Raw genomic sequence first — 24,691 nt, forward strand, 5'->3', positions numbered from 1 at the left:
ATGTCACAGTGCCCTAGCTCATTCAGCCAAGCTACACACTACCAGTGTTTGAGAGGCTGAAATAAGGATTTAAAAGCGTGTGGCATTTTATCAAGGGGAGATGTTGCATGGAATGTTTCCATTGCCACACATTAATCCCTTCACTGCGGTGGCTATTCCGCCGCAGTGCTAAGGGGGTGGGGGTGGGGGCGGATCATCACGAGCATGGGAGGGGTTAAGAGGTACTTTCGGCTAGCTCCTCGTCCTTGCAAATATACTATTTACTTACTCATCCATTTGGTAGATGCCTTCTTACTCCTAGAGCTAAAAGTAGTCTTTACATTTTGGTTCAGAATTTGACATTTTTGAATGATATGTCTTTGGCATTCTTCAAAATGAAATAAAAATGTCTGATGGTAATGTGCCTTTTTTGCATCTCTTACATTTATTCCTGCTTCACATGAATTGCTCTCCTGAGTTTTTGATTTCTTTCATCTAAAATGTTATCTCTTGATTCTCGAAAGGGAATCAAACCTTGTACCCCAGTGTGGAAGAGAGTCAAAGCATTGGATGTGAATAGATGTCTTATTTATTTAATGGTTTAAAAATCTGCATTGAATGAGAATACCACTGATGGAAGTATTCAAGCAACAAAAACTATTGAACAAGGAAGTATGTTGAATAAACGGATGCAAAACAAAATCACTGCAACGCTGAATATCCCATTTTACGTAGTTACTTTATTAGATTGAGCTATTAAAAATTATACAACAAAAGTGAATATTATACATGGTGAGGAAATTGCCTGTACCATCTGGAATTATGCTTCCTTGTGTTCTGGTGAGAGTACTATGCAATTATGTGCTGTTTTTACTGTGCAAACTGTTTCTTGGCCTCACACCGAGTTGGGATTACACTCACCTATTAGCCCTTTTAAGGTCCAGCGGGTGCCAACCATGCCATGTGTTTGCAAGTGGCAGGGGCGGTTAACACTGCTTCATCCGCTTCTGCAAAACACTCTGTGAGGTCAATTTCAGACATCAGGGGGTGAGTTGAATTGCTTTCTTAACGAACAACAAACACTCAGTGAAGAATAATCAGTTTAGGAAAAACACGATTTTAGTGCTTTTAAATACATTGCACGGTGTACGCTAATAAACTATTTTTACTCTTATCATTGCATTTCCGATGTTTACGAATTTACATGTTTTGGGTGCAGATTTTGTAGAAGTTGCCTATTTATTAATGCTCTTTGTTTGGGAAAGTGTCAAATATGTTTCTAAAGGGGTCTTTTGTATGAGAATTCACATGTACTTGCAATATGCAGAATCAGTATTACCAGGTGAATGCATGATATAGAGGACACCATTTTCTAGTTGTGGCATCTTCAGGTGCACATTGTCATGCATTGATCCTATTCACCTTTGGCCTGCTCCTAGCTTTGACATGAGGAGGTGACTCCTCTAAACCTCAGAAGGGGCGTGGCCAGAGCTATGAACCTTAGACAGGGCGTGGTCAGACTCTAACTGCCAATAGGTGGGTACTCAAGATTTGACTTCGGCAACAGCACGAGTGTCATTTATTTAATTTGCCGTATTTCATATAAATGACGTTATCCCTATGAATTACTTTATGTATTTTCGAGGTGGTGATGTTATCACCACAAATTAACGTTTTCTGAACAGATAATACAATGAAACCACAAATGAAGCTTTTCCTTGCTACTTACACAGATAATATATAGGCCTTGATTTCAACCCTAATTGAAATACTGCAGCGATCAAACACTTTTCTCCGCACAAATTCCACCAAATATAAGGTAGCACAAGTTGCAGGGCTGGCCTTAGGCATGTGCAAGCTGTGCACCTGCACAGGGCCACCAAACCCCAGGGGACACCACACCAATATATATCCTTAATGTATTTATCCTCTGAGGATGGATACATATTTGTGTGGCGGCCCCTGGCAGGGATTTGTCGGCCTCCGGCTCAGTTCCACTTCTAAACACCCTGCCCCCCCCCCCCGCCCTCTTTACTGGCCTCCGTGCTCTGCCCCACCCCGACCCCCTCTTCAGGGGCCCCCTACCTACGCTCCCTGCCCAGGGCCACCATGACCCTAGAGCCGCCCCTGCAAGTTGTTCAGGAAAAACACAACATTTTCCCTTGTTCCAAAGACCAGTGGAACTTGAACTGATGCCCTAAAGCCCAAGAAAAAGAATTACGTTTTTAGTATTACCTCTGCAGTAATACAAGATCATTTTACCAGCCCACTCAGAATAAGCAATGCAAGCTGTGTTCAACAGAGGGCAGCTTTCCAGCACGTTAGAGCCATATGTAACCATGATTTTATGCACGCCAACCCATCTCTTCATTCAGAAATGGACCACTTCATCTTCCTTATAAACTGCTCCTCGCCAATGCAACACTGTGGCGGCTGCGCTGCAGAATTTGCATCTCTGTAGTTTTCTTTCCACGTCGTTCGTGATGTGCCTCGTTTAAAAATAAACCTCTTCCTCCCTCTCACCCACTCCCATGCTGGCGCGTTACATTTCAGCACATGATGATTGGAAGGAAAAAAAACAGCATGTGGATTTCTGAGAAGACCTCAACATGTACATCTCAGTGTGGTTCTCTGCTATTTGACTACCATAAATAGGAAGCCAACTGGTAACAAGAGAAAACAAGTACTGGTAAATGCATTTGGTTTTGCCTATGGGATTAATAATAAGTTAAGAGATGTGGGAGCAGTGCAGGAAAAATGGTGTGTCCCCTCTCTGTGCAGGGAGAGGGGCGCATAAATGAAAGTTGATGAGTGTCTGAATGTAGGGAGAAAGTGCTGCACTGCATGGTGATTGATGTGTGGTCTGTGCAGATGAGATTTGTGTCCTTGTACAGGGTGAGAGATGTTACCCTGCAGAAGGTAAGAGGTGTGAGAGTATAGAGTGAGCAGTGTGTCAGTAGTGTAAGTGTAGGATGACCCATTTGAGTTCCAGATGAGAGGTGTGAGTGGAGGGTGAGAGGAATGCGCGTGCTGGGTGGGAGGTGTGTCAATGGTGTGTGAGTGCAGAGTCAGCACTGTGGATGAGCAGTATCTGACTGCTAGCGCAATGTCAGGGTGAATATGCAGAGTAAATGGTGGGTGAGTGTGCAGGGTGAGCAGTGTCTGTGAGTAGGTGAAAAGTATGTAAGTGTTGTGCAAAGCTACAAAAATGATGCAAAGCCGTGCTGTGTGCTAATGTGCTGGAGACAGCTGCCTGGGCACCGCTCACCTCATCTGGCTTCTGGCGAGGCACGGCTTGTCGGCTCTTCCACACGTGACATCTGTGCAGCGCAGTGCAGGAAAGAGACAAAGAAAAGCAAAATGACAAGTATAAATGTGTAGAAGTGTGCAGGAGAATAATGTATGCCAAATTGTCCAGGAGCAGATGCATTGCTATGAGAAAGGGTGTAATGGGAGAGGAGAGGTGATTTCCTGGTTTGGCAGTGGAATGTGTAAATAGAATGGAGTAGGCGCGGGCAAGTGAGGCAGTGTGAGGCGAGGTGGGCCCGAAAGGATAAACATTTAGTGAGAGAAAAGAATAGCACTAAGTGTGAAAGTTAAATCACTAGTGGGAGGAGGCTATAGACGTGGATACCAAAGATGGGGTGTTTGCACAGAATAGCGCTGGGTAGTTCAAGAAAGGAGCCCTATGGGGGGTGGGGGTAGCACAGTGAAGAAAGTGCCCTGTCCTGCACCTTCCTCGCTCTCTGGCAGACTGACGAAGAAGCAGGGGAGGGAGAAGAACCTAGAAGTGGGACGGGAATATTCCACTGTAAGAAGGGTGGATGAGGCAGCAGGATTGGGAGATTAAACCCCCACAGGGAAGGAGAGTGCAGGAGAGGATGGAGTGAGGAAGTTGCAGGAGAGAGAGGGGAGCCCTGGCGTGGGATTGAAAAGGATACAGAAGACAGTGGGAGGTGAGATCCCCACAGAGGAGGAAGTTGCAGGAGAAGGAGACTCTGAAATGGGGCGGGAACATTCCACGGTGAGAATGGTGCAGGAGACAGCTGGAGTAGGAGGCGAGTCCCCCACAGGGCAGAAGAGTGCAGGAGTGGGCAGCCAGTGTGATATATATACACACATATACATACATATATACACACACACATGAGCTTCATGAGAAGATATCCATCAGGGTGCCATTGTCTTGTATGGTATTCTTGCCACAGAGCCCTAAGGCCTGGTGTTGCTGTTGACTCCCCATGTTGTTAACTTGTCAGGAGCTGCCTGCTTCAATCCAAAGAACTCAACTGATGAAGATGAAAACCCTTTTGCCCCAGACCAAAGGGCACAACCCCAGATATCTCCCAGCTGCACCGGCCTGCTGAAGATGAGTGCCAATCTGCACTGGTCTGAATGCTGTAATTGCCAAACATGAACAGCCACCAAGCATGCCTGACAACCTCTTGAATGCCAGTGGCTAAGGGAAGAGTAAGACAGCTGCCCAGGCTTACCTATTGGTGACTGTGACATAGGTCACCAGCGCCACCAGTCCTAAACACCATTGAGCAGTTAACACATGGACGGACTCTCACAAATTGAAAGGCTGAACCAGGTTCATGTAAAGGTGAAACTTGCAGCTCAAATGCTAGCCTTTTAAGGTATGAACTTTTTGGGCATAAAGACTGTTAAACTGACCTACAAACTATCCATTGGGGCATGTGACCAGCACCTAGGCCTAATCAGTGCCTATACACACATCTTTGCCTAAGTAGCCACAGATATTGGGAACTTGCCATGAGAGGAGAGAGGACCCTGGAATGGCTGTAGCACCTCACAAGAACTTGTAGAAGTGTTACCATGTATCTAAACTATCATTGCAGTGTGTGGTATGCTTTTTAGCTGTAAGGTTAAAGTACTTTTTTCACTAAAGATACAAACTTGGCTAGACAGTGTGTTTTGTGTCTGTCATGTTCTGGGCTCTTGTCCCTCGCACTACCTCCATGAGGAGCATTTCGCTGCTCACCCTCACTACTTTGAGACTTAAGTGTAATAAGGATGCACTTGGCCCAGTTTGCAAAGTAGGAAGAACCCCAGAACACCTGGTGCAAACACATTAGCCATCCCGGTTGTGACCCAATGATCCCACGCTGCACTGTGCCCCTCACAACGGGGTCTCACGCATTGCTTCATATGCGGCCTTCTCACTAGTGCAGATTCTGCACCGGGAGCACATACATGTGCTCAGACAGGTTTTTTGTACACCGAGCGCATTCTGTGCAATGCCAAATTCTGTTAGAGAATTAGTACATGTATAAAGTCTGCTTTGTTTCTGGAAATGTTCCATCTATTTCAAATGATCTTAATGTTTCTTTACTACTTTGACTCATTTTGTGGCTCCCCTATAATTCTCACATTCCTTACCTCTATTACAATGTGCATCTCAATACCAACAAGCACACACCCTTAGACAGTATAATTAAATTTAAATGACAATAATGCAAATCAAGGTCATGAGAATGTAAATCAAGTACTCTAATAGCATGTATTCATTTCACATTTCCTGTTGTGAGGCTGTCCTGTCACACATCTTGTCACTTCATATTCTGAAGGTTGATGTTGGAGCGACTGACAGCATTTGAATCATTCATATAATGAAGTGATGGCCTTTGCCCTTTGAAATATTGATATGTTGTTCAGAGTGCTGTATGATTTTAGTGTCAAAACATGTCTGATTTCTCAAAATAAAGGCAGATTCGACATGCCTTAGAACGGAAAGTCTGAATTCTGCCCCCATAGAATTACTATATTTGGAGGAGATTCCGGCTTTGTAAGGATTCATTGTGTCCAAGAAATAGCTGACTGTCCTAAAATACTTTGGTGTGTATCATTAAAAGATATACATTTCCCAGCAGCTCTGCAATTTTGTATGGGTTAATACTTTGTAGATTTGCTTTAAGACCCATAACTATAATTATTCTATCACTGAATTTTTATTTTTGCCTATGGAGAAGGAACACTCTCCATTAAATATTAGTTATGTCAGTCTCCACTTCCTTTTCCCATTCTGGCTGCAAATGTAATCCTTATTTTAGAAGAATGTGTGTATTTGTATGGGTGGTGTACTGCAGACCATATAAGAATGAATGTGCAACCACCAAGGCCGTGGCGGGTGCTACATTTCTGGGGGAGAGAGGGACAGCCTTTGGGAGAGTAGAGATAGCAATCTGGCTTGGCTTTAGGAGAAGAAGTATGACCTGATTCAATAAAAGATGTAAACAAGCAATAGATGTCATGAAAAATATGATAAAGAGTTTCCAAAACGAAAGCAATGTATTTCTTCAACATATTTGAGTGTCTCTGTTATTGGGGTATTAGTTGAGGGAGGTTAGTATCTACCTCAAGTAACCCTTCTCATGGTGAGTATCTACTTCAAGTAACCCTTCTCACGGTGAACCACTAAAGTTGTTTAATAATACTGAGCTCAATTCCCTGGTAGGTTTGGCATAGACCAGACAAGCTTAATTGGTAGGCAATGTGTAAATTATTTGTGCAATAGCAAAACAGTAATAGTCAAAACACAACACAAGAAAAATAATAAACTAATTTAGAAAAATAGAGTAAATCTTAATGAATAAAATAACACCAAATGGACCAAAAACAGCAACAGAAACTGCAGTAATGTATTTTTAAAGATTAAGGCAAAAAATAACAACAACAAAAATTAAGCATCAACCTAGGTGCAAGTTAAAGCTGATAGCATTGGTCTTATAAGAAACCAGCTTCAAAACAGTTGAAATGTTTACTTTTGTACTTAGTCTTTGGGATGAAAGTCAAAAATCCTCAGTGGGCAAAAAAGGAGGCTGCGGCTGAAGATGGCTACACAATGTCTCATAGCTAGGGGATGAAGTCTCAGTGAGGCTGTTGACTTTTGACTAGAAAGCTCTCAGTGGGAGAAATTTGAACTTCACACCCAAGGAAGATCCATTGCCTGTTGGATACTTTTGGCAATTTTGCCCAGTGAAGATGTCCATCTTTGGACTTAGTCACTTTTTTGGAGTTTAGATTCTTTCAGCAGGACAAAGCTGTAACTGAAGAGGGATCCACAAGGCTAGACATCCAGCTGAATCAGATTTGCTGCTACAGCAAACCTGACTCATTGGCACAGTGGCAATGTACTGTCATCAGATCATCTTAGCAGTTCACTTCTGGCCCTCTGCAGGTTTTTTAAGCTAAAACATTTCTCAGGTTTCAGGACATTTAAGGAGAACTCCACTTTGACACCAGCCAAGGGCCCAGGACCATGCAGACACCACTTGGGGGGCAAGGCTCACTCCAGCAGAGGCCAACAGCAGGGTCCAGGGCAGATCCAGTTGAAAATGGTCAGATGGGCAGCTGCAGAATAGGTCTTTTGTAACTTGTTGTTTCTATGTAGCTTCAATGAGAGCCCGGCCTTATTACACTTGTTGTCAATTTCTTTGTCCCCGATACAAGAGGGAAAGCAAATCATGTATCCTAGGCTCTTCGCAGGTCACGGCCAGCAGGTCCAGTCTTCTATTCCTCCACAGGTCCAGAAAGTTTTCTTAGGAGGGTACTGTGAGTGCTACATTTATGTCTAACACCAGCCTGTGGCGACTTCTGGCTCCTCCCTAACCAATGGGGTAAAGGTTCCTCTGGGTAGCCCTGCCAAACTTTGCTGCTTTTTCTTTGTTCCCTACTGCTAACAATCCCCCAGTGCTTTACTTGTCGTATGGCTTGTACCTCCCTCCCATCAGGATTGTGCCATATTTATTCCGTACACACTCTCTGAATCTGTTGTCCTATGTCTCTGCTAGCCGTAGTGCTCCATATGTACCCCTAGCCCTCCAGGGCAACAAATGTGTGTGCAACCTTAAAGCATGACAACCCTGACCGCCCTCCCACCCAAGCAAATTGTGGTAATAGATCTAGAATCTTTTCCCTTGGCTAGCTTTTCAATATTTATTGCAGCATTGTGATTCTTGCATAAAATATGTGCGCTGTGGTTATTAGCCGAATGAAACAGATTAGCATAATTAGCATCACAAGAACAGTGAAAAGATTGAACCTTTTCAGCATTGTGCTTACAGTGCATATGTGTAGGCATATAAGTACTGTGCATAGTTGCACTCCTTCCTAGAGCTCCCTCATCTAGTCTTGCCTGGTTGGGTCATCTGCCAAATCCCTATGGGTTGGACTAACTCCCTGTTTCCTGTGGGTAAGTGTTATCAAGCTGCCCGCCTCGGTATGAAGCTGGACATCCCTTGTTTTGGTACACAGGAATCAGGTGAGCTGTAATTCTGACATGTAGGGAGTGTCAGATGAGTGCTCCTCTACGTAAACCTGAAAGTGGTTTTGTATTAATGATAACACTAACCATTTGGCCATATCGCATTCCCTGTTTAGGCAGCAATTGTTTATTGTATTTGGATAGTTGAGTCGCCAACCAGACAAATAACAAATATGACATTTGCACAGTGAACTGTATCCCTTGTACTAAATATTCAAGGTGTCCTGATAGTGTAACCACAATTTAGAAATGTAAACAACACAGATTCCGAGAACGTTATCCTGCATTGATAAACACGCAAATATGTGTCAGAAGTCATTGTGTGCAAAGAAAAAGCAACTTAAGAAGCGTGAGTATGTAAATGACAGTGTTTCTGCTAGGCCTATCCTGACCATGTGACACTCTCTACCTAACATCAAGATGGCAGAACCCTTCTTTCCCTGTACAAGCTTGTGTTCCGCCTCCAGAGGTATGACTAGGGAAATGAGCAACCCCTCCTCTGTGATCACTGTAAACCCGTTTTGGTGGCAGCTCCTCTCCCACTAGGAATGGTGCCAGCCTGACTGGGAGAAACAAAGAAGGGCCCTGCCCAAGTGTCAGATTACATTCGCCTGTGACAGTATAAATTAATCAGGTTCCTAGACACAACCCAGTGGGTCTTCTAGACAGAGAAACAGTCATATCTCCCCACACCCAAGGCCTTTGTCCTGCTGTGGGAGAAGTTGCAACAATGGAGCTATTTAGCTTCCATGTGACAGTTGGAGCTTATGAAAGTGGCCCTCCAGAGACTTTAAGTAGGGAAAAGGTAAATGTTTAAAATTACCTTTCGCAAAATACTTACAAAAATCTGACTTCACAAGTAATTTGGGCTTTTGATAGATATTTCAAAAAGGTTCAAGAATGTATTTTGCAGGTATTTCCTAGCCTGAGATAACATTAATACTTTTTAATATTTATCCCAGTGCTTTCCTATGGAAAAGCCAAAGCCAACCCCGCTATAGTTTGGCCTTTCCACTTTAAGGATGTGCTTAACAATAAACCTTTACATGTCCTACTTTAAATACCATGCCCCCTGCCTTATGGCAAGTAAGGCCTACATAGGGATGGCCTATTGATATTTAAAAGAAGAGTTTAGGCCTGTCAACATGAGTTTTTGGCCAGGTTGAATTTGCAGTTTAAAACTTCACAGGTAGGCTACAAATGGTAGGCCTGCACTCATGTGTACATGGTGACTGTAGTGGATAGCATAATGGGTGCTGCAGTCCACTACTGAAAATTAACGAACATACCTTGGGTACACATTTATACCATATTCTAGGGCCTTACATGTAAGTTAAATATACCAAATAGGGGAATGTCCATTTCACCATGGTGAAAGGGAGAGCACATGCACTTTACCACTGGTTAGCAGGGATAAAGTGCACAAAGTCCCTGAGTCAGCAAAAACAGTCAAGGCCTGGGTTACACCACAAAAGAGATGGTTGTTTCTAACAGTCTCCAGTAAGAAAATATAATTATATGACTGAATTGAGCAATATTTATTAAAAGTATTTTTTAAACTTGGAACATTGAAAAATGTCCCTATTCTCTGCGTTGTTGCCAAGAGTTGCACAAGAGATGTTAGTTTTCATGTATTGTATTATATGGACAATAATATTATTAAAGGTTAAGAATGTTAAGAATGAACAGAAATGAAGTAAAGTGAATTACTTTAATGTGTTCTCAAATTGGTGGTTTAGGAAAATTATGCGTTTTTAAGTAAAGCAATGTGCCATGGACATCACAATTTAGGTTCAAGTGGGAAAGCTGGGATTTGAGCCTTATTAGTTGTTTAATTAAACCACTTTAGGGTTACATCAGTCGTTGTGCTGTTTAGCTTCAATGGTCAAACATAGTGACACTACATGTCTCCTTGAAGGCTGCCTGTACACCCCATGTATTTTCTTGAAGCTGTGCAACTCAAGAAGTGCACTCTGACAGGCTCCAAGACTTATTCAGTTTACTAATTACTCAATTGCGATCACTGAGGTGTTGTGCCTCACCTAAGATGCTATTCGTATGTTACTGTCACTTTTGGCTTGCTTGACTTGACAAGCAAAACGATATTTGGAGTGTCTCAACACCCCAGTAAACCCCCACGAGATTATCAACAAAACAAAGAAAACAGAGAGGCCTTGGAGCCTGGATAAAGGGTGTTCTACAGGCAAATGTGCTTCAAAGAGACTTTTGTGGTGTGCACCATGTTGTCAGAGAGACATGCATCCAATGTAATCTTTGGCTTTCACTCCAAAGTTGGGAGTATAATGTCCCTTGCATTCCCTACACTCCAAAATCCCCATTCCCCACCGTTCATGCACCCAGTGGCGGCTAGTAAATGTAGGAGGGAGGGTGTAGATGGGACACACATGCACATATACACACTCACAACCATTCATTCACACACACATCCATTCACCATACTAATTATTAAATATTTAAACATACACACATGCACCAAACATTTATAAAAATACAAAAATCACACATACCTGCAGCTCCACCTTGGAGGTCCCCTAAGGTCTGCCAATGAGGAAAGGCCGCAGTTACTACGTTGTCACAGAGAAGAATGAGATCAGTGGGACTGCTGACCCACCCCACTCTGAGGCGAAGTGTCACTGATTGACATGACCCTGGGGGCTTCAGGGCTTAAAATTGAAGCGCCCAAATGCAAGTCAATGAGTGACACTACCCCTTGTCTCTGAGGGGCAGGGCCTCAAGGACCTCTGCTGAGCTTAGGAGGTTACACCCACAGGTGCTGTATTATTCTCAACCCAGCAAAGTTCAGCTCCGGCAGCCAAGAGGCAGTGCATTAAGCACATGTATAGCTCCTGGCTGCCTGACCTGAAAATTAACTGTGTCTGTCAGGTCGCCCTTTGATGAGCCTGACAGACACTGTTCGTGATGGGCAAAAGATGAGGGGGCAATGCCCCTACCTTCTGAGCAAACAATGCTTCCAATCCTGCGACTCTGCAAGTGTATTGAGTACTTAAAATGTTATAATATTGATATATGGATAATGCATTGTCTGCCAATACAGACCCACCCAGATCCGTAGATTATACAAGCTTGTTAAATTGAACTATCTCCTAAATTCAAAAAAAGAGTGTGAGCAAAGACAGCCAGATGCACACACACTCTCTTCTGATTATTAGAACCATATTGTTAAATAGCATACAGAAACAGTGACACATGCAATCACCAGTGAATTAAAAAAAACAATATACATTACACAAAAGGTATTATTTAGAAGTATTGCAAACATGCTGCTGATGCTCCTCCACCACTCTGGTATTTGTATTGGGAAGTAGGTCATCATTGTGGTTGCAATAGGTGTACGGACTATTATTTCATCAACGCTTAGTTATAGATACTTAGGCCTTGAAAACTCACGCTAACTCAGAGACAATGAAGGAGGACTGTAAATGTATATATCTGGAGAAAATCTCCAAATAAGTGTTAATTTGCAATTTTTTTCCCATAAATCCATCGTGGGAACCTCAGTTGTTTTTGTCTCTTACACTAGTCATCCACCAGCAAATATTATTTCCTTGCAGATATTTGGGCCATCATTACATGATGTGTGATGGCATCAGTTTGAGGGTGATCTTGGTTATCAGTGCCACCAAGCTGGATCCACTGTCACTTAATTAATGGTGGTTGGCATACATCCGGGTGCTCCAGTGCACTCCATTAGATTTCTATCTGAATGGAGGTTTGCATATGCATGTGGGCAGTTCAAATGCACACAATGCCATATATTTCTACCACTTGTGATGTGATACTTTTCTGTATGACAGTTCTATTATTAGAAGGAGCCACTGCCCAAATTGGACCTCTCTTTTGTTTATTTTGAATGTTGTTAGAGAGCTCTCCCAGAGGCCCATCATATATGCATGGGTCCACGAGAACCACTAAGTGCTCCCATAGGAGGGAACCACATACACCTTACTCCCAGTTGTCAGGTCAGGCACCTTAGTGCCTAGTGGAACACTGTGCTGAAATATCTGGGCTTGTGAGGGAACTGGAGAGCTCTACCCATTGTAAGTGTAAACTGTGGCTGTCTAAGATGGAAAACGCCCACTATATTTCTTGTTGAGGTTAATACTGGTTATTTGTGGCTTTGACAAAAGTAACACATCATTTATCACACATTGAAATCACAATACTTCTGCCAAGGACTATTATACACCACTCATAGTTACAGGGACATATTGTATTCATTCACTTACACAATGTGGATGTAACTTTTCGATGTGGCATTGAACTTCAAAAAGATAAGTATATATGCTATTCACCATTGGAAACTGCATTGATATGAAAGAATGTTTTATTTAAAAAGAAAAAGAAAGACAAAAGCTAAAAGTGCCGGAACTAGATAACATACATTCACGCTCACACAATATATTTTAACTACTTTGCTGCTTAATTATTGAGTACCACTGTAATATCATGAGAACTTGATCATTATGCAAATGTATGCACTTTTGAAACATCTAAGTGATAATAAAGCATTCTCTTTCCCCTTTCAACATATTACTGTAATGAAGCTGTTACCTCTCAGTGTGAATTTTAATGGGTTTTAACTAACATTTTAATGAGCTCAACATTACCATAAACCCTTAGATCAGATAAAATTGAATTTACTTGAGGAAGGAAGAGGCTCATTAAGAGTTAATTATGTTGCTTAAGAAAGGGTGTAATTCACCTTATGATGTCCCATCAGCCAGCATCCCATAGGTACATTCATATTTTGTAATATGTACTGCAATGTCATGAAAATATTGAAATGGGAATATGGCATTCTATTTACAACTGCTTGTTTTTTATGTTCTGTAATACACTTCTAACAGGATTTTAGTGATTAATTGGGAGCGGCATACATTAAACATTAAATGTAGAGCATTTAACATATACATTAATTTAACAGTTTAACATTTAAGTTCCTATCGATCAGTGAGTTTCCTTTTCCTGGGATTGGATAAACCCCATCTTCATCAAAGAAGAGAAACTTGAAATATGAGCATCTTGTGGGACCTCACTGCCTTTGGTGGAACCGTGGCTCTTCCATAATTGGATACAGTGTTACCAAGTACTAACGCCATAATGCCGACAGTAAGGAAAAACATGTAGTAGTTAAAATAATTTCTCAGGGAACAAGAGCTTAAAGGCAATACATACTGTGACTGCCTCCAGTATGCATTGGCTTCCTGATGTGGCCATCTATGAATGGGTTTCTGGGGCTTGGGCCAAAGTATAAAAGCTGTGAATGACTCAATTGACTTAATCAAGTGGATAGTTTTGGAAATGTGAAATTACAGGGATCCGCCGATAACAATTTTAATGGAAAACTCACATTGCTTTAGGTATTTCCCTGCTTACCCTGCTCTGTCTTCTCTGTTTATTGCTGCCGGTGCATCACCATATACCTGCCCGTTTCTACCCTGCAGCCATCTGGCATTAACCTTGTCTACATTCACAGTTTTCATTCGGCCTTGTTAGATACATGTTTGCATGCATCGTACCTTTTTGAGCATTGAAATTAATGGAGATAAAATATTTTTGGAAAGGGAGAAAAATATTCAGCCTGGATGATCTTACTGATGATTATGGGATATTCTTTGCTTGTTCAGAGGGTGAAGATGGGTGGAGGGATGGCAACACACTCCAGTTGAGGATGACGAGAGAGTTGCGATATTGAGTCCTCTGACATATGCGCGAGTCTTTCATTACTGAACTTCATATGAAATTTACAAGAATGGGAAAGGATGCCCGAGAGGATTTCCTCTGAACTGCAAAGTCGGTGTCGGATATGTAGCTAAAAGTACTTGCTATCCTGTTTGTATTCAAATTATTCTTCATATAAAGAAAGAAGTTTAAATCTGACCTCAATTAGCTACTATTCATGAGAGTTGTTTGTACATTCAGAGGCATTTTACCTATGCGATTGACATCAGGTTGTGGGACGGTAAACCAAACTAGGACTTATAACTTACCTGAGCCACTATTGAAGGAGGTCTGAAGAAGATGACATTCTGCCATATATGCCCTATGTCATTCATTCTAGTAGCCATCTTTTATGCGATGCAAACCTAGTAGCGAAAAGCAGATGTTCCATGATGACAGTTGCTTCCATGTTTCGCAACAACACAGTGCACATTCCATTGTTCTGAAAGTTGGAAAAGTATCAGTCGTATATGAAAGTTCAGTCTGAAAGCACATATATGGGTGAAGAGGCGTAGGGTGAAGGGAGACAGTGATGTGTGTGGTGCACCCTTATTTTCCCTATTGAATTTACCTCTCACACTCCCCATCGGTGAAAGAACACCATAAAGGTGTGGGAATAGTGCAAGGCTGAAGAGCAGATAAAAGAACCTCAAAGAATATAACATTATGAGGTTTTTTTCTAACTATAATTACGGGTCCAGTTTTGTATTATGAAGCCTTAGGACACTCTGAATATATCTTCCAGAAGTTTTTACAATTGTCACATTTGCAGGGAGGAAGAAAATTATTCTGTGCATGAACGCATTCACACAGCACTTTTATGCATACTCCCGTTGCACATTTTTGTTTGGAGTCTATGGTGTGCACCTACAGACCTTCCAAAAAGATGGGTGTTAGGGGGGGGTTGCTTGCTGCAGGAATAAAAGAAGTCCCATCACTTACTTACCAGGTTCTTCTCTTCTGCTAGCCCTATTTTTGCCTAAGATGGACAAACCCTGGTGCAGGATTGCTGCAGGCTATAGGTACAGTGAACAGAGAGAAACACATTTACCTTCTTCCCTTTGGTTTGACCGTGTTTTTTAAGGTTTAATCGAAAAGAAGTTTAATCAATTACATTTTCTTAGATTGGCCTTTAAGGCTCATCCAGGAAAACATCTCCAATGCAAGGATTTTCAGACCATGTGAAAACATTATATTTGGGCACTCTCCCATTCGAAGCAAAAAGACTGTGTTTGTTTTCTACTTTCTGGATCTCTGATGTCTCTTTTTGCAGTGGTATAAAGCAGATACCTGCATTCTTAATGGCACCATTTCTGGTCGGAAAGGTTTTCCACCATCCCAGTGAGAGAAGCTTTAGGGTGTTACTAATTTGCATATAGCCAGGTTCTGAGCTGGGATGGTGCAGTGAGCTAAAAAAACGGTGTTGGATCTAGCCCTGATCTCTTGACTGGGTGAGAGTATTCTGCTTAATTCAGAGACTCTGTCCATCACCACCCCTTGTTGTTAAATAAGGGTGTTACTGACATCAGCAGAAATCTGTTGTTCATGCTATATGACTTTCACACTTAACTGTGACATCACTGATGGGCTCCAGACGCTACTGACCACCTCCTTATAAAAAAAAAGTCATACGTTTTAGTAATATTGGGTATAGCATGAATCAAAATCTATTTACAATTCACACATCATCTCTCAGGCATCTCAAGATAATAATTTCTCAATATTGTTATCTGCTGTAAGCTTAAATATCAAACTCTGTGTATCATTTAGCTCATGAGATCTGATAATTCAAAGTGTCATTGAACAAATTAGCATTACATACTTCTGGTTACCAACCGCATTGTTTTTTGTTTCTTTTCTATACACCACCCAAAGAACGCATTTGCATTTTTGTACTTGCCTCGTTACACAGGAGGTGTTTTAGACCTCAAGCATCCCTTATTCTGTAACATGTGAAAAAAATATAAACCCACATAGGTTAATAGAATTTTTTTCCATATTGTTTGAAAAATGCCCTTAAAGGAAAATATGAAGGTCATTAATGTATCAACTAGCAAAACGATTTTTAACCATAAACTTGTTTTTCAAATGTGTTTTTAAAGGGTGGCAGGTTGTGTGATTGTAAGAAAACTTATGTCACCTTGGTCGATTCTATTTACCGAAAACTTTCAGTGCTTGCCTAGAAAAGGGACAATCACTCCAAGACAAGAAGGAAATCTGCATTGACCCTGGGAAAATGTGTTTAATCACTGAGGCAATTTGTAAATGCCCTTATTTGAAAGAGTAATTTATTGCTGAACAATTCATTACGTCTAATGTGATTTTCAGCAAAATCAAGACTGATGCCATTGGCCACCCCTTGCTCATTGTTTAGACCAAAGGAAGGACAGAAGCCACAATGTAGTTACTGTGTGGGGGAAGACGTGTGTGGGCGATCAGTGCCCTTGTCTCTGGCTGATATTACAACTGAGCTTCTGTGGCATGCACCGATGCTAAGAATGACCACTGCAGAATCTCTAACAGGAACTAGGCAGTTAATGCCAACTCTGCTCATAATCATAAGATAAGTGAGGTATTACCTTTTAAATGTTATTCCAGGAAATACTCCTTCATTGCTAAACTGTTTTACTGAAGCTGCATCTAACAAGCCACATGCTTCCCAAACAGGAGGCAAATGATCAATAGTGTCACAAAAAAAAGAATGTATTATTTTAATTTCTAGCCTAGCTTTGTTTTCAAAAGCTTAGCTCTTTACAATGGGTGTCACATGTTCAGCCTTGGATTTCAAAATTCATTTAAATGTGGTCTTTTGGAAATTTGCATTCATAAAAAAACTGGCTTTGCTTATTGCTTCTTCTCCCCTTGGTTGGCTGTCAAAACACAGTGATGCTTTTGAGGATTTATAGCAGATAGGTAATGAGATTGCTGAATGTTAAATGCAGCATTCAGAATTCATTAGGAGGGAGGAGATGGTATGGAGGAGGGGTAGTTGTGATATTGTAGGAATAGATGACACTACATTGATTTCCGTAGAAACCTGAAAAATATATGTAACGTATGGAGATTTTTAGAGCTATAAGGACATCTCACAAGGACTTCTCTCTGGGATGTGCACGATGCACACAGTCTGTGTGGAAAAGACGTAATTGCAGAAATGGCGTGGGTTGTAATGGTTTGTTCTCTTTAAATCAATTGCTGCGAGAAATGTGTAAAATGTGAAAATTTTCTTTCTGGACACTTTCACAAATTTGTCTTGGAAACTTAAAAAAATATATGAAGGTCAGCCACTTGTATGCTTTTTGTTTTCTGCGGGAAATCATGACTTTTAAGAGTCAGTTAATAATACACACTGTCCACGGTCACTCAAAACGCTTTCCCACGTGTGAGAAATTCTAGAACGTTTTGGCGCCAAAACAAACAAGCTTTTTTTGTAGGAAAGCGTCATTATTTTCATGAATTTTGTGCCAACATTTTTTTCCTCTGGCTAACTTTTGTGTTATTTACGGTTTGTTGTCAGTAAATCCCTTTGTAATGGAAAGTGGGACAAGACCTAGAAAGATGAACGTATAGGTATTAGTTCTTCAAACATGCTAACTTGCCTGGTCCCCAGCCGATTATTTAGTTTTAGTTCGTTTTAATAGATTCTAATGTTACACGTTTTCATTTATTGGCATGGTAATGAAGGACAGCTAAAAGGTTACTGCCACTGTCTGTAAGCTTGGATCATTTGAATGTACAAATTAGCATACGTCTGTATAGTAGGACCAGAACTACAGTATGTGTATAATGTCTCCTGGAGCAAATGCCAATATAATACCTACAATGATCTTGGTCAGAAAATACTATGTAAGGATATGATATGCAGAAGAATTACAGTATGTACATGTCTCCTTAACACAAAATGGTAATAAATATGATGTTAAAATAAAGAACTAGAAAGCTGAACCAGGTGAGAGATTTTAACATACCACTAAATATGTATTTTCATAGCACGCATTTACCACGTAGAAGGGCTCTCGGCACTATTAACACATAGCAGGTGTTTTATTGTTACCCAACTCACTGGCACTCATCTTATCGACCTTGCCAAGATGAAAGTCTGAGTAAGCCTGACAAGAATAAAATCTGTGCCTTTGGGGTCAAACACAGCTCCCTGAAGCAGATGTGTTAATCCACTAAGCTACCAGACCAGGCCTAGTCAATGACAAATAACACTACTAGGCTTTTGCACTTATAAAGTCCTATAGTTTGATCTTGCAGCTCAAATACTAATAAAGTTGGCTCTGGCTCAGAATATGAAAGTCTTAACGCTACACAAGGGGGAATATTGCTCTGCACCCATGGACCAGTCTGACAGGTGTAGCTGGTGTTCTTGTCTGTAGCATTCCACGTGCAAGGTATATAATAATGCACCGCGTTTTTCTCTTCAGATGTTCATTGTGTTATTTTTTTCGAACCGTGTGCTAGTGGGAAAATAATGCAATTACTCTCAGCCTCTTGACAGCCCTCCAAATCTTGCTTCCAGCTTAGCTGCTCAGACCATCCAATGGGGGCTCCGGGGACATGAACCAGATTGGAAGACTAGCAGCAGACAGATGGTTATTTGTAATCATCATGTAAATGTTAATCCTATAAAGATTTTTCGAGCCTCAGAGATGTTGTACTGGGAAGTAGGATTAGGGGTATTATTGTGAGACAAGAATATTTCTGCTGTCCCGCCATGCCTGGAGCATCATTACCAATCCGTAGATTCCTTTACATGCATTTTTACCTTTTAAATATGGAGGTAAATTTCACATTTTTCTCACCAGGACTCGGCATCAACTAGAAGGGTGTCTGAATGCGGCCATGTTTTCGCAGGTGCTGCCATTTTATTGCCTTTATGCCTCCATTTTAGTAGCATGTTTAAGCCACATAGGTGAGATAATTCAAGAGGTTTGTCTAAATTCTGTATGCCGAAGAGCACGTCTGCGCCAGTAAATGCATTATTGCTCTGTTCAAGAACTTGCTGACAATTACACGGTACTTGTTGTCAATGGCTGTGTTTAAGGAACAGTAGGATGAACATCAATTCAAACAAATCCAGTAGCTCGAGCATACAATAGATCATTTTTATGTGGTCCTATAGCACATTCCACTTTTACGTGTATCTGTTGCCTTTTAATATTAAATGGCTGTTGCCCTTAGTATGAAATTGTGAAGGTTACACCTATTGTTTGTATACCAACCCCACCTTACAAACATGGGTTGGGTATAGGATATGAGGGAAATACAGACGAATATGAAGATCTTGGTAATAATGATCTTAATTGTGTCAATTATCATGCCTGACTTGACAACACATCACATCAGTCTACTCACATTTAGTTCCTTAAAATATGCATAGAGTGGGCTTTGGTTCCAACCAGGGGTATTTCTCTCTGGCTTGATGCTACTGGCTGTTTGGTGTTACGCGCAACCACTCAAAGGTGCACTGAATCATCACACATTATATTATTTATCCCATTGATGCATTGTATACCCAAAGTGACATTTTATTGTGTTTTTACCCAGCAGCAGGCTTTTCTGTAATGTTTTAGTCCTCACTCAAAATGCAAGCCAGGCTTTGCTGATTGTACGATAAAGCAGCTAGTCCCAACTCCATGCAATCAAGGGAAAAAGCTTTAAAGATTGTGTCTCTTGCAAAGATACAACAGTAACTGTGCCAGTGGGTCATATTACCACAGTTGCTATAGCTTGGAGCGAATGTGGTATAAATTAAATAATGTTTCGGCAACATCAATACCCTGGAAGGCTGAGATCAAAGGCACCATCAAGGTAAAAATAGGCATAACCTATAATACTGAATAAGTGAAGTCTATGAATGTGTCTCACCCAAACATTGCATCATCATGGTTAGCACATTCCAAGCTAGAAGGTAATGATGGAACAGTATGCAGGTCAGTTGCATAATAGTATGTGTGGTAATGATGATGCGCTGCACCAGGAAGTCGTGTAGAAGCACTATAGAGGGGTTGACTTTATCACAAATGCTGTGTTTTGGTCACATCACACTGTAAATGCTAACGTCCTCATACAGACAATTTGGTCCATTTCCAAAATCTATTAAAGCATGTAGGGTAACTTCTGACTGCTAAGGAGAAATCTTCAATTCCAAGTGCAAATGGTTCTTGTTCAGACTTCCTCATTACTTGTTCGAGCTAAGGGCCATCTGTATCAAACGTTGGTTTTGCGATTCTCAAATAGTGTATTATTGCGAATCGCTATTTGAGATTCGCAAAATGGTATGTATGTAGGATTTGCGAATAATATTGCGAATCCTACACATTCCTTAATTGCAAATTGTGATTCGCAACTAAGGAGTACCTCCCTATTCATTCCTATGGGCCTTGAGGCCCATAGGAATGAATGGGAAGATATTCTCAATTTGCGATTCTCAATTAGAGAATTGCAATTTGAGAATGCAATTTCATGGGTGCCAGGGTGTCAAAAGTACACCCTGTTGCAACCCTGAAATGTGTATGTGTGCACATGTGGCACACACACATGCCCTAAGAGCATGTATGTGCGCCACATGGCACTTTGAAAAATGCAAAAAAGTGAATTTTTCAAAGAAATCACAAATTACCACCAACTTGAAGTTGGTGGCAATTTGCGATTCCTTATGGTCGAATTGCACTTTTTCTGGGCCTCTTACATTACATTTAAGGAATCGCAATTTGCGATTCCTTAAATGCAATAGCAAAATATGGAATTGCAAATTTGCTATTCCTTATTTTGCAAGGCTGTTTTCCATTCATACATTCCACTTAGCTAAATTGCGATCAAAAACGCAGAAATTCTGCGAATTTCAGCATTTGCAATCCCAGTTTTGAATTATACATATGGCCCAAAATGCTTTTGGGTTCTTGATCGGCTGTTTCATGTGAGCCCATTTCTTTTAGTATGCCTTATACCCAGAAACAAACTATTCAAACTACAGTGCTAATCTGCCAACCTCCATGCAATTTAGACAAAACTATGTCCTGGAATGAGTATAATTTTTTTGTGTAGACCATCATCAAATGTTCTTATTGACTACTTATAAAAAAAGCATCTTCTCAGGGACCACTAATTTAGGAGGAAACATGTATTCTGTTTGGGGTTTCCTCTATACAATGCCCTTTAGACCATTCGCCTTCTTCCCATTAAAAATCAATCATCTGTCCTACGTCATTTGTTAGGAAAACACATTTACAATGATATGTAGGTTGTACAGTAACAAGCTATACTTTAGAAAATTTTGCTGACCCTTGTATTTACAAAGCACTTTTTCATATTTCTTTTTATTACTTCGTGACGACATCCGGCAAAATCCTACAGATGGAATTAAGGAATACCTCCCTATTCATTCCTATTGGCCTAGAGGCCCAAAGGAATGAATGGGAAGATATTCTCAATTTGCGATTCTCAATTATAGACTTGCAAATTAAGAATGCAATTTCAAGGGTGCCAGGGTGTCAAAAGCACACCCTGTTGCATCCCTGAAATGTGCATGTGTGTACATGTGGCACACACACATGCCCTAAGGGCATGTATGTGCACCACATGGGACTTTGGAAAATGCAAAAAAAGTGCATTTTTCAAAGAAATCACAAACTACCACCAACTTGAAGTTGGTGGCAAATTCCGATTCCTAATGGCCAAATTGCACTTTTTCTGGGCCTCTTACATTGCATTTAAGGAATCGCAATTTGCGATTCCTTAAATGCAATAGCAAAGTAGGGAATCGCAAATTTGCTATTCCTTATTTTGCAAGGATGTTTTCCATTCATACATTCCACTTAGCTAAATTGCGATCACAAAAGCAGAAATTCTGCGAATTTCAGCGTTGGCAATCGCAGTTTTGAATTATACATATGGCCCAAAATGCTTTTGGGTTCTTGATCGGCTGTTTCATGTGAGCCCATTTCTTTTAGTATGCCTTATACCCAGAAACAAACTATTCAAACTGCAGTGCTACTCTGCCAACCTCCATGCAATTTAGATAAAACTATGTCCTGGAATGAGTATAATTTTTTTTTGTAGACCATCATCAAATGTTCTTATTGACTACTTAAAAAAAAACATCTTCTCAGGGACCACTCATTTAGGAGGAAGCATGTATTCTGTTTGGGGTTTCCTCTATATAATGCCCTTTAGTCCATTCGCCTTCTTCCCTTTGAAAATCAAGCATCTGTCCTACGGCATTTGTTAGGAAAACACATATACAATTAAATGTAGATTGTACAGTAACAAGCTATACTTTAGAAAATGTTGCTGACCCTTGTATTTACAAAGCACTTTTTCATATTTCTTTTTAGTACTTCGTGACGACTTCCGGCAAAATCCTACAGATGTGGTTGTGGCAGCAGGGGAACCTGCAATTCTTGAGTGCCAGCCACCTCGAGGACATCCTGAACCGACAATCTACTGGAAGAAAGACAAAGTTCGTATAGATGACAGAGAGGAGCGAATAAGTGTAAGTGAAGCAAGAACTTTTTTCTAGCGGTTAATTTGATATTAGTTGATGGTTTATTGCAGAAGTGCCCTGTATGGGTTTACAGTGGTACAATTAATCTCAGGATTCATGTAAAAGACACATTCATGTACAATGCAGGATAATTTTAACTCAGTAACATTCAGTGGTTAGGCAAATTATCTGCCATGAGTCTGGCCGTTCCTGACGTAAGTTAAGCATTCACTACAATTTTCCCATTTTAATTGTTTCTTAAACAAAACGCATGCACTTAATTGTGTTAAAAGTAGTTCCTTAGAACATACAAATGAAAAGGTTATGGAAAATCAAATGTAGTTGTCTTCTTTAACATGTTAAGCAAGTTATCAATGCTGTGTTTAAGATAAAAATCTTAGGAAATCCAAGGGTTATAAGAAGTACTATCAAGCATGTCTTCACAATGAAGAATTTGTGACATAATGCTGCTCTGTTTTCTTCAGGATCCTTTGCATGATTTACAATATTTAGCAGTTTTAATAAATACGACTCTTTAAGATTATCTGATATTTCAAACAAAAGAAAAGTGGTCTTATTCAATCGAAACATGTATGCAAGCTGGGCTTTAAGTGGGCAGGGTCTCACAGGGTCTGAGCACCGGCAGTTTTTAAAAAAGGGCCTCAAAACGGGTCTCTTTCGGGCTCTGTTTTGTGCCCTGGCACAGGCGGTCCTCTTTTTTCCCGACTGCAGTGACAGCAGACACATCGATGTGCGCGTGCTCACACTGCTCACTAGTGGAAAAGTGACAGCATGACGTCATGCCAGGGGAGCGTATTAGGGGAAGGGAAATCCTTTAAAGAGTCATTTTCTCTTTGGATTTCCCTTCTCTTTTTAAAACACAGGAGCAGCAACATTGTCATGGTGTCACCAGGGCTTTAAGTGAAAACTTTTTCAATATTATATACAAGCCATAGTTACTGCTTATTTATCTTAAGCAACTAACAATCCTTAACAAATTCAATAGTCCTGATAAGGTATGACGTTACTTGGAGGCAATGACCGAAACATCAAAATACAGGTCGGGTGGTACTCTATGCTAAGCACAGATTTAAGGTTACGTGCATTTAAGCCACGCACTTAATTACATTGGCCATGCTCCTTTAAAAGACCCCCAGACTTTTTAATCCCACTTAAAACCCTGTATGCAATATACTTTCTTGTGATGGATGTTTTCATTCGGACTGTAGGTTTGGGAAACAGAGTTGGTTCTTAGATCTGCTCTCCGGTTTGTATTTAAAAAAAATGTGTACCAAGCGAAACTTGGAAAAACAAACTCACATACAATACTATTGTGTGGTCTACTGAAAGCCTCAGATTTTCCTAAAATGGACTACTCTTCATGGTTTGCTGAAAAGTTTGGTAGGAAATTGTCAACTCATCTCAAGTTTTGAAGTCCATGGCAGACATCTTAATGCTTGGTAAAGCCATCTAAGAATTGACAGTCTCTGGTACTGGAGAATTTATTTTAAAATGAAATTTTAGATATTATTAATAAAAACTCCCATCCTAGTATATTGGGTGTTTGAAAACCGGTTAACCTATTCTAGCATAAGTCGGATCTTACTGCACATACAGCCACAAAAAGAGGTCCATCATTGGGTATTGGACTCTTGTTACACTGCAGTTATGAAGAGATACACTGATTCAGTGGCATCAAAAACGAGGTCAATCATTACTGCCTAGTCTCTCTCGCCCGTGTTCCTCCAATTAAAAAGAAGGATATATTCAGGCCCCCATGCAAAGCTAAACAGTGACCCTTCAGTAGTGAGGAACTAAGACACTATTTATCATCTGGATCTGATGCTTGAATTCATTTTTGGATAATGTTTTTTTGTTTCAATTACCTTATTTTATGAATTCCACGTGTTTCAGGCTTGACCTGGCAATATACAATGCCTTTATGTAGTGCTTGCTTGAATGATATTTAATTACATTTTTAGATGCTATATATTTTTCATCAATTCATTAGTTATGATAGCTTCCTGGGTTCCCCGTCCTTATTTCCTCTTCAGATTTCTCAACTTTTACTTTCAAATGCGGGACCTGCCATTCTACATACAGTAGCAGAAGCTTTGCAAATGAAGGGTATCCTGTTGCTCCATCATCTTTGCAAAGTGTTAGACATGGCG

General features: G+C 40.7%; 1 protein-coding gene across 12 annotated transcripts in view; it reads left to right on the forward strand.

Annotated features, from left to right (window-relative positions):
* ROBO2 (roundabout guidance receptor 2) overlaps positions 1 to 24,691 on the forward strand; it is a 770,916-nt gene that overhangs the window by 451,400 nt on the left and 294,825 nt on the right. For all 12 annotated transcript variants that reach the window (XM_086934061.1, XM_086934068.1, XM_086934067.1 and 9 more), the window contains exon 3: positions 22,372 to 22,529. In XM_086934061.1, coding sequence (XP_086790187.1) covers positions 22,372 to 22,529 — 158 coding nt within the window. The remainder of the gene's footprint in view (positions 1 to 22,371; positions 22,530 to 24,691) is intronic.

The sequence above is a fragment of the Lissotriton vulgaris genome, chromosome 8 (genome assembly GCF_964263255.1).
Source record: "Lissotriton vulgaris chromosome 8, aLisVul1.2, whole genome shotgun sequence".
In the NCBI taxonomy this organism is placed as follows: Eukaryota; Metazoa; Chordata; class Amphibia; order Caudata; family Salamandridae; genus Lissotriton; species Lissotriton vulgaris.